At 49.0% G+C, this 11,019-nt stretch overlaps 1 protein-coding gene across 5 annotated transcripts in view; it reads left to right on the top strand.

The window, feature by feature from the left end:
* The first annotated feature begins 532 nt into the window (after positions 1-532).
* Positions 533-11,019, top strand: part of SUFU (SUFU negative regulator of hedgehog signaling) — a 120,535-nt gene continuing 110,048 nt past the window's right edge. For 2 of the 5 annotated variants that reach the window (XM_002718581.6, XM_017348524.4), the window contains exons 1-2: positions 537-931; positions 4,789-4,923. In XM_002718581.6, the coding sequence (XP_002718627.5) occupies positions 750-931; positions 4,789-4,923 (317 nt within the window). In that variant the 5' untranslated portion in view covers positions 537-749. Of the gene's footprint in view, positions 932-4,788; positions 4,924-11,019 lie in introns of all 5 variants that reach the window. The other 3 variants (XM_051823539.3, XM_070057303.2, XR_016221972.1) reach the window with 3 other exon arrangements.

The raw sequence follows: 11,019 nt of genomic DNA, 5'->3' as shown, positions 1-11,019 counted from the left end.
TCAGGAACTGTTCTAGTATCTCTTCATCTTCATAAAGAGTAGAATCGACACTGAGAAGTGGGAAAATCAAAGTGAAGAGAGGTTTTGTGCCAACGCGTTGAAACGAGTCCGGTGCATTTTTCTCTGGATTATTAACTCTTCCTTCCTTCCAGTTGCAGGGACCGTTCTGTCAATAGCAGTAGGAAACATTCCATTTATAATCTATTAAAACTAATGCCACACAGACGGCTGAATCAATCCACTCTCAAATTTCTGTTTAAGTCGTTGTTAGCAGCCTGTCAACAAACCAGTCACAAGCCCTTTGTCAGCGCACTCCTCAGTGCCTTCGTGGGACCCTAGCACCTCAGAAAGATGCCTCAACGTCTCTCTTTGGACCTGGGTTCCTCCTAACACTAGGGGGAGGCTAAGAGCCTCGGGACACTCCCAACGCAGGCAGAGGGAGGCGGGGCCTACTATAAAGTCACGCCTTCTCCACATGTGACTGACAATGACACCAACCAATGGGTGCTGGGACAGGGCGCGCCGGCGCCCCGCCCCCTTGGTCTCCCCGCGGCCCCGAGGCACACTCTGGCAGACTTCGCGGCGGCGACGGCTGGGGTGGACGGTGCACTGTGCGCAGGCGCGGAGCTGGACCTCGCTGCAGCCCCCATTGCCTCGGGGAGTCGCACCCACCGAGTCCGCCTGCTGGCCCGTCAGTGCTCTTCCCTTCGTCCGCCCTCCCGGGTTCCCCTAGCGCTCTACGCGCCGGGATGGCGGAGCTGCGGCCTAGCGGCGCCCCCGGCCCCTCCGCGCCCCCGGCCCCCGGCCCTACTGCCCCTCCGGCCTTCGCCTCACTCTTTCCCCCGGGACTGCACGCCATCTACGGAGAGTGCCGCCGTCTTTACCCTGACCAGCCGAACCCGCTCCAGGTTACCGCTATCGTCAAGTACTGGTATGCCCTGGGCCGCGGGGAGACCGACCCGAGCGGGCCGGGAGGGTTTAGAGCGCTGGGGGCGAGTACTCTGCGGGGAGGGGAGGCGAGGAGGAAGAATGGTTAGAGCACTAGGCAGGAGGGCTTCCTGCTGCGAGGGAAGGAGTTAAGGCTGAAGTTGGGGATGGGGACAAAGGGGTTAACGGCGCCGGAGGGTCGTGAAGGGTTAACCGGGATTAGGAGAAGAGTGAGACCTAGGGGTGCGCAGCAGCTGAGGGGGGAGCGGTCAGGAGAGAGCTGTGAGCCTGCTGAAAGGAGGGGGCGCCTGTAGGGGGTCATCTGTGGGCGAGGGGAGCCGAGGGGGGCGGCTGAAGTGGGATGGGGGAGGCGAGGCGGGGCCTGGGGAGCCTAGGCGAGGGCTTTGGAGGAGCGCGGCTGGAGAAGCCCAGGGCACGGGACTGCGGGGGCTAGGGGCGGGCCCGGGGGCCCGGGGCTCTCCTGTGGGTTAGGAGCTCGGCGAGAGGAGAGCTGAGCCTGAGAGGAGATGAGGAGGAGGCCTCCTTTTGATACCTCCGCGATGAGCTCAGCCCTCGTATCCGAGCAGAGCTTTTGCTTTTGAAGTTTGCCGGGGCAGCTCTTCCTGATAAACTTTCTGCTTACTCTGCACAGTTCTCTTTCTCCCTGCAGAGCCTCGCTCCGGCTCTGCAGCTGCTTGGCTTTCGGACGTCAGCAGAGAACAAGCCCAAGGAGACCCATGGGTTGGCTGGGGACATAAGGGCATCCAAGCTCCTCACTTCCAATGGGGAGTAGCTGATGGAGACCTGGGCCTGGAGCGGAGAGGGAACACACGCAGCTTCCTGACCAGGGGCCTCAGTTTCTCTGGATAGCTGAGGGGTCCCCCTCTTAAGAGTCAGTTTCCTGATGGGCTGCCTTTAAAGGGGTAGGAATGGTCTTTCCTAATTTCCTATTCCCGTTTGTGACTTGAATCTTCTCACAGCCTTCAGGCAGAACGGGTGTTAGCCGTGCTTGTGGCCTTTCTGGACCGAAAGCTGACTGAGAAAGTGGCTGAGTCTGTCCAGACCGCACTCACAGAGGCACGTTTTATGTGAGCCCATTCAGTAAGTCCTGCAGGGGAAGTGGGCATCTTTGCCGGTTACCTCCCCCGTTAGGACTGTTGCTCCACCAGGATAATCTCTTGCTTCCTTGCAAGACTGTGCAGGGCTGAGGCCAGCTCCTCGTGTCGGGGGTGGGGGTGTGGGTGGGTGCAGATGCAAAGGGCCTGGGGAGAGCAGGTGGCCACGTGCAGTTAGGAGGAGGTGTGGCCAGTGGTGCCGTCCTCTCTGGCAGGCACGCTGGTCATTGGTTGAGGGAGTTTTTGAGCCACACTTCTGAGTGGAAAGCTACTCTTGGTGACGTAGTCATCCATTCTAACTGTACGTCTGCGCTTACCTCGCATGGACTTGTCTGTGTCATGAGAAGAGTGGGCTGGGCCTGGCTCTCCATGCTTCTTGCTCAGGTCTCACTGCAGTACAAAGAGGACTCCCTACAGATTCGTGCACCTGTTTTTCTGTCACCCCAGTGGTCATGAGGATAGAGGTGTGTCAAAGGTATTGAAAAGTGTGCCAAGGACAAAGTTAGAAAAATTCCCAGAATGCTTTTTTCCCTCGCAGCTGTTTCCAGGTCGTATTCTGAGGGATGGGGCCAGCAGGGGATGATGGAGAAGGGGGACTGGATGGCACTTTGTGAAGGTAGAAAAGCTGCTGGATTCAGAAAAATGTCAGCGGCCACAGCCAGTGACTGGTTCTTTCTAAGATTTAGGGGCGTTTGTAAGATCATGTTCCTCAGATGTATTCATACAGATACATGCCTATTCTTCCCCTCTGGGATCTGATGAGGCCTCGTCAGCTGTAGCAGGATGGCTGACACAGGCTGCCTGGGCCTGGCGGTCACCCGCTGTACCTTGAGATTTCTTTTGCTGCAGAAAGTTGGCTCTTTGGCTAATGTCCCCAGCCAGCAAGGACGTTCTGTTTGCAAGGAGCAAAACAGAGAGGCAGCACCTGTGCCCTGGGCCCACTCTAGGCTTGTAGCTACCCTGCAGGTGTTTGAGGAATTAAGTTGAGGGACGTCTGGGACCCTGGCCAATGTTTCTTTTAGGTGTAAGATATGATTCTTTTCTACATACTTACCTGGTGTCTGAGTAGCAGTGGAACACTTTGTGCTTTGACTCTTTCCTGCAGGAGTCTAAAGGTAAAGCTTCTCTCTTTGGTGTGACACCTGGAGACCTGGTCAGGAAGAGAGTTGCGGGGGGGTGGTAGAGGGAGCAGTTTTGCCGCTTGTTGCTGGGTGGACCTAGGCAGTGGGAGGCGCAGGATTGGGAATTTGCACAGGAAACCAGCCTTTATGGGGCTGCAGTCACTGCCATCTCTTCTGGGGTTCTGCGGCTATAGTGGAGTCCATCCAGGGATTGCTGCCCTTTTATTTTCTCCCTTCTCCCACAGACTTGCTTGTAGAATTAGTCAACTGATTTGGCAAAATCAGTGTTAATGGCATAGTTGGACATCTAACCCTTAACTTTCTCAGCAGAGATTCTAAGCTATTTGTAATGACTTTCTTGTAAGTAATTTAGCATTTTGTAGCAGAGAATAAGGATTTTTACAAAGGCTGATAATGTCCTGGCCAAAGGGGGCGAAACCAGACCCACTGGTGTTAAGCAGCGTTTCTGCCGTGTGTTCTGGCACGTGTGCTGGGATCACCTGGAACTTGCCTTTCCCTGGGTCTTTGCTTTCCTGTAGCACATTCTCCCTGTTGCACAGCGCTCTCAGCCAGGGTTCCCGGGCAGGCCGAGTTGCTGCAGCCTCTGTGTGAAGTGGGCACGGAGATGAGGCAGCTCAGATGCAGTGTTTGTGGGTTAAATGCGGACCTCCTGCTGCTGATGGTTTCCATTTAGGCTGTTTCTCAAGTTCACCACATTTCCCTATCATTCTGATGAAAACAAGGATTTTAAAAAAAAACCACTAATTATTCTACTAAAGGGAATTGTTAATTAAATCCTCAGTGAGCTCATGACTGACTCTGTCCTCAACTGCTTCGCTGGTGGAATTGTGGGGAAATTTAATGTGGTTCTCAGAGGCTCCAAGTCATTTAATGTCCCAGCTCCCCCTCTGAGGCAGAAGTCTCCTTGGACCATCTTCTGGCTGCAGGCACTCCCAAGGGCTCAGCCTGGTCCCTGCTGCAGTTCACTGTGCAGGGCTGAGCGAGCCTGAGTTTGGCCTTTGTCACTTGCCATGATAAAAGACCGGCTCTGGTCTATGGGGCGCAGGCTGGAGTCTGCAGGGACTGGAGGCTTTGAATTTGCTTAGAACAAACGGTAATTAACATAGGGCACAATGTAGTCTTTCAGGAATTAGCTGTCTAAGAGGCAGGAGTGGAGGGGAGCCTCTGCTTCCAGTAACAATGCCCACTGGGGATGCTCCGGAGGGTCTTTCAACAGAGGCCAGTTGATTGACTGATGCACCTCTTGCCTTGAGCCTTGGCTTATTTATAGGCCCCATAGAAGAGAAATAATCCCTGTCAATCCCATTTGCTATTGGCAGTTTGAAACAGGAGAAAGTAAAATGGCAACTACCCTGTCTGCTTTATTTCTGCAAGAGGCCTTGCCTGTCGAGGGTAGGAGAAGGAGCATCTTGTGCCCATGTGGTTGGGTAGCCCGAACTGTCCATCCTGTGGTCTCATCCCACACAGGTGTAGCTGTACTTTAGTTTTCTTTTGCTTCAGGTTCCCCCAAGATGGGGTCTTTAGGTTTGCAGGGCCAAGGCCCCTAACTTGACACTGTCTGCTTTCTAGGCTCACACTGACATGCCTGTGTTTGTCTTTTGCAGGTTGGGTGGCCCAGATCCCTTGGACTATGTCAGCATGTACAGGAACGTGGGGAGCCCTTCTGCCAATATCCCTGAGCATTGGCACTACGTCAGCTTCGGCCTCAGCGATCTCTATGGCGACAATAGAGTCCATGAGTGAGTGTGTGCCGCCTGTCCCCCTCCACCGCCCATTCCTTATCCCTGAGCCTTGTTTCTGAGGTTCTCTACCATTGACATTTTCCTGAGCAAGGTTGATAACATCACAGTCCTGTGAGGTTGGCACTTCTCAGACGGAATCTCTGGGGTTCTTCCTTCTACATTTCTACTCATGCCCAGGTGGTCCAGGAGCCCCTGAGTACTGCTCATCTGGTACAGGAAATTGTTGATAATGAACAAGAGTTCTAGAACAAACCATCGTGATTTTTCAAGCTTGCCTTGGAGTTAGTTCAGGGGACAAGCAGTGTAGCTATAACGCAGAACTTGGGCTGATGCCTCTATGTCTACTTCTCTCTCCCACCTGCCCCTGACTTATTATGAAAATTTTTAAACATGAAGAAAAGTTGAAAAATTTTATGGTGAACCCTGATACGTAGAATTCAGACTGTACCCTTAACATTTTACTCTACTTGCCTTATCCTATATCTGTCCACCTTCCTTTATTCACCTTATTTACTTCCTCCTTACCTGCATTTTGTGTGCTTGGATTATCCACAGCACATTTTTTTTTTTTTATTTGACAGATAGAGTTAGTGAGAGCGAGAGAGAGAAAGGTCTTCCTTCCGTTGGTTCACCCCCAAAATGGCCTCTACAGCTGGTGCTGCGCCGATCCAAAGCCAGGAGCCAGGTACTTCCTCCTGGTCTCCCATGCAGGTGCAGGGGCCCAAGCACTTGGGCCATTCTCCACTGCCTTCCCGGGCCACAGCAGAGAGCTGGACTGGAAGAGGAGCAGCCGGGACTAGAACCCGGTGCCCATATGGGATGCCGGTGCTGCAGGCGGAGGATTAACCGAGTGAGCCACGGTGCCGGCCCTCACAGCACATTTTTATCCTAGTTTGCTTTCATTTATTGCCCAGTATGCTTCTAAATTCTGCCTCAGGGCTGGCATTGTCGTGCAGTGGGTTAAGTGGACCTTTGTGATACCAGCATCCCATGTGGATGTCAGGTCGAGTCCTGACTGCTCCACTTCTGATCCAGCTCACTGCTAACATACCTAGGAAAGCAGTGAAAGATGGCCCACGTACTTGAGCTCCTGTGTCCACATGGGAGATGTGGATGGAGTTGGAGGCTCCTGGCCATTGCAACCATTTAGGGAATGAACAAATAGATGGAAGATCTATCCTTGTCTCTCCCTCTCTTTCTGTAATTCTGCCTTTCAGATAAATACAGTAAAAATCTTAAAAAAAAAAAAAAAAGTCCTGCCTCTCCTACTTCTCTTTGTAGTCACCTAATTTATGTTTAGGAAAAGAAAAAAAGTTTAGTATTAACATAATCCACTTGATATTAAATCTGCTAAAACAATAACAAGCAGAACATTAATTAAGCACTGATTATAAGCCAGATACTCTTTTGGTCCCACTCTCTCTTTATGTTACTAATGAATTTAATTTTCACAACAGCACCATATAATACTGGAGGAATCTAATATTCACCCTTCTGTACGGAAGAGGAAACTGATATGCAAAGAGTCTCTGTAACTTGCTTAACATCATAGCTTGGCAGTGGCAGAAACAGGATTTGAATCCAGATGGTCTGGCTCCCAAGTCCATACTCTAATTTTTATTTGAAAGCAGAGAGACAAAGACAGAAGAGAGCTTCCATCTGCTGGTTTACTCCTCAAATGCCCACAACAGCCAGCGCTGGCCCAGGCCAAAGCCATAAGCCTGGGACTCTGTCTGGGTCTCTCAAGTAGGTGGCAGAGACCCAAGTACCTAAGCTATCGCCTGTTACCTCTCAGGGTGGTCATTAGCAGGAAGCTGGATTGGAAGCAAAGGAACCAGTACTCAAACCAGGCACTCCAATATAGGCGTGGGCATCCTAAGATGCACCAAACTTCTCCAGTCCACACTCTATTTTTTTTTTAAGATTTATTTATTTAGTTGAAAGTAAGAGTTACACAGAAAGAGAAGGAGAGAGAGACACACACACACACACACACACACACGTGTCTTCCATCTGCTGGTTCACTCCCCAGTTTGCCGCAATGGCTGGAGCTAAGCCAATCTGAAGCCAGGAGCCAGGAGCTTCTTCCAGGTCTCACACACGGGTGCAGGGGCCCAAGGACTTGGGCCATCTTCTACTGCTTTCCCAGGCCATAGCAGAGAGCTGGATCAGAAGTGGAGCAGCTGGGACTCAAACCGGTGCCCATATGGGATGTTGGCACTGCAGACAGTGGTTTTACCTGCTATGCCACAGCACTGGCCCCAGTCCATACTCTAAATGATTGCACTTGGTTGCCTCTTAAATAATAATTTCTTGTACTTCCAGTAAACTGCCATCTTTGTTTAGAAATTCTTTTCCATCTATATTCTTTTGAAGAAGGTGTTCTTTTTTTAAAAAATTTAAATATAGTCTTCCCTCTCCCTTATTAGCACTAATCAGGAGCTGATATTCTTTCTGTTGTCATATCTTCTTTTGCTTTTCTACTTTTTTTTTAAGTTTACTTATTTGAAAGGCAGAGTGACAGAGAGAAAGAGAGAGAGAGAGGAACAGAGAAGGGTCTTCCATGTGCTGGTTCACTCACCGAATGCCTGGAATAACTGGGATGAGGCCAAGCCAAAGCGGGGAGCCAGGAACTCTATCTGGGTCTCCCAGGTAGGTGGCAGGACTTGAGCCATCATCTGTTACCTCCCGGGGTTAGCTTTAAGCTGGATCAGAAGTGGAGGTGGTTTTCTGCTAAGGGCTGTGGTATCCCAGGTGGCAGCTTAACTCACTGATTTCTTTCTGAATCTTTTAAAATCTTTATTGAGTTCATTTTTAAATTTTTTTCTGATACTTTTTTCATGCTAATATAATGTTAATACAAAGAGAATAGATTCAGTGTAGTTCATTGATAGAATTTTAAGAATAGAATGATATTCCCTCCCTCCCTCCCTCTCCCTTTTCCTTCTTTCTTCCTTTTTTTCTTTCCTTCTTTTTTTCAGTTTTTGAGCTAACATATTTTTAATTAATGTTAACAGTCAAGGGCCTAATGGTCCACTAAATAAAGAGATGATCAAGTGAAAAGTAAAAAGATGCTAGTTCAGCAGTAATATAGGCAAGGACTACATACAATAATCAAATGGAAAGATGGCCATTTCACCCATGTGCAGTAAATTTAAAAAAAAATCACAGATCATTAAAGCTATAGTAATATAGCATTCTTTTTTTTTATTTAAGATTATTTATTATTTGAAAGAGTTACAGAAAGAGAGAATCTTCCGTCCTCTGGTTCACTCCCCAGGCAGCCACAACGACCACGACTGGGCCAGGCTGAAACTAAGAGCCAGGAGCGTCTTTTAGGTCTCCCACATGGGCAGGGACCCAAGTACATAGCTCATCTTCCACTGCTTTTCCCAGGCCATTATAGGGAACTGGATCTGAAGTGGAGCAGCTAGGACTTGAAGCAGTACCCATATGGGATGCCGGTGTTGCAGGTGGCAGCTTTACCTGCTATGCCACAATGCTGGCCCCAGTAGTATAGCATTCTTCATCACTGGTTTGACAAAGACATGTTATACCATCTTTTTGGTACATTGGTGATGACTTTTTAGCCTGGGCTGGTTGAAAGAGTAGCAAGGCTCTGTCTTACTTCAGTATGGAGGCTGATCTGGGGATGATGATGATGTAGAAGGTGGTAATAGGTAATAGCCTTTTTCCCCATTTTAAGTGTGTCTCCTATTTTGCTTTCCAATCTTATGATGTTCTCTTATCTGCATCTTACAGACTGAGTCTCTTGGGGAAGTTAAATGAATTGCTCAAAGTCATACATGTAGGCTGTACAAGAGCTAGAACTGAATTGGGCTGCCTGAGTCTGAAGTCTGAGCTCTTAACCCCTGAGCTGTACCACCTCTTTAATCACAAATCCAACCCAACTTCCTCTTTCTTGTTAGCTCAGAGACCCAGGTAATGTATTGAGAGCAATGTCAGGGCCTGTCTTTGCAGCCTTCCAAACTGATCCATTGCAGTGTCAGCAGAAGGCTTTGGGAACAGGGAATTAATTTTGCCTGAATGGGGATTTTGCATCACAGCATTGGTAATGGAGATAGAATAGCAAACAGATGTGGAAAGTAAAGGGCCTATGCTGGAGTTCTTAATAAGAACCTGCAGAAACTATTTAGTACAGCTAGCCCATGGCATTTCGTTGACAGATTTGTTCTAGCTAAAAGAATACTATCTCCTGTGTGACACAATGATACTCCTAGTTGACCTGCTTAACTGGTGTGGGTTCAAGGCCCAAAATAACTTGAAGAACATAATAAAGAAAGCTCATATTTCAGAAAAGGCAACCTCTGAATTTGAAACAGAGCCCTGAGCCGGCGCCGTGGCTCAATAGGCTAATCCTCCACCTTGCGGCGCCGGCACACCGGGTTCTAGTCCCGGTTGGGGCGCCGGATTCTGTCCCGGTTGCCCCTCTTCCAGGCCAGCTCTCTGCTATGGCCAGGGAGTGCAGTGGAGGATGGCCCAGGTGCTTGGGCCCTGCACCCCATGGGAGACCAGGAAAAGCACCTGGCTCCTGGCTCCTGCCAGGATCAGCGCGGTGCGCCGGCTGCAGCGGCGGCCATTGGAGGGTGAACCAGCGGCAAAAGGAAGACCTTTCTCTCTCTGTCTCTCTCTCTCACTGTCCACTCTGTCTGTCAAAAAAAAAAAAAAAAAAAGAAACAGAGCCCTTGCTTGCAATTTTTCCTGGTTTAACACTACCTGTTTCATGTAATTCACTTCTATATGGTAAAACACTTTGATATTTATGTGTCATTTGTGACAAGAGTGAGACCTCTGCTCTCACCTCACATTCAAGTCTAGCTTTTTCCAGCATTATATCTTGCCACTAGAAGGAGATGAAAGGAACATTCTCAGATGTTTACCCGATTCTGGTCTATGTTTCAGAAATTAAAAGTAGCTTTATAATTCACCTTATCTGAGATGACTGGGTCCTTCTTATCCTGGTGTGTTTCTTTCTTTCCCGGGCACATTAGCAGGGAGCTGGCCTCATAGGAGACCCAGATGGAGTTCTAGGACTCTGGCTTTGGCCTGGCCCAGCCCCGGCAGCCGTTTGGGTAGTGAACCAGCAGACAGAAGATCCCTCCCTCGCTCCCTCCCTCCCTCCCTCTCTCCCTCTCTCCCTCCCTCCCTCCCTCCCTCTTTGTAACTCTGCCTTTCAAATAAATAAATAAATCTTAAAAAAAATATCTTTTAGGGACAGATGTTTGTTGTGGCAGGTTAACCTGTTTCTTGGGATGCTGGCATCCCATTTTTTCAAAAAAAAAAAAAAGAGATTCATTTATTTGAAAGGCAGAATTATGGAGAGAGAGTGGGAAAGACAGAGAGAGAGAAAGAGCGTGCTTCTGTCTGCTATTTCACTCCCTAAATGGCCACAACGGCTGGAGCTGAGCCAATCTGAAGCCAGGATCCAGGAACTTCTTCCGCGTCTCCCATGAGGATGACAGGGGCCTAAGGACTTGGGCCATCCTCTGCTGCTTTCCCAGCTGCATTAGCAGAGAGCTGGATTGGAAATGGAGCAGCAGGGACTTGACCTGACATCCACATGGGATGTTGGCATCACTGGTGGCGGTTTAACCCACTGTGCCACAATGCTGGCACCCTGGCATCTCATATGGGAGTGCGTGGGATCTAGTCTGGCCTCTGCTTCTGATCTCATGTGCAGTGTGGGAGGCAACGTATGGTGGCTCAAGGACTTGCATCCCTGCCACTCGTGGAAAACTTGGATAGAGTTCTGGTTCCTGGCTTTGCTGGGAAACCTGGGCCAGCTTTGGCTGTTGCAGTCATTTGGGGAATGAACCAGCAGATGGAATATCTCAGTCACTCTCTCTGCTCTCTATCTCACCCTCTGTGTTGCTTTACCTTTCAAAAAAATTTAGAAAGAAAAACATAAATAAATAAATAAACTTAAAAAAATCTTCCAGTGTTTTGAAAACTCCTAATGCCATCTTTGTAATTTTTAACACCTCTAGTATTATTTATTTTAAATGCTCCTCTCTTTTTTGAAATGATATATATAAAATATTTATTTATTTATTCGAAAAGTAAAGTTACAGA

The sequence above is a fragment of the Oryctolagus cuniculus genome, chromosome 15 (assembly GCF_051225735.1).
Source record: "Oryctolagus cuniculus isolate XC-2025 breed Fujian yellow rabbit chromosome 15, ASM5122573v1, whole genome shotgun sequence".
NCBI lineage: Eukaryota > Metazoa > Chordata > Mammalia > Lagomorpha > Leporidae > Oryctolagus > Oryctolagus cuniculus.
The sequence above is the reverse complement of the archived record's forward strand: the minus strand, read 5'-3'. Positions and strand labels throughout refer to the sequence as shown.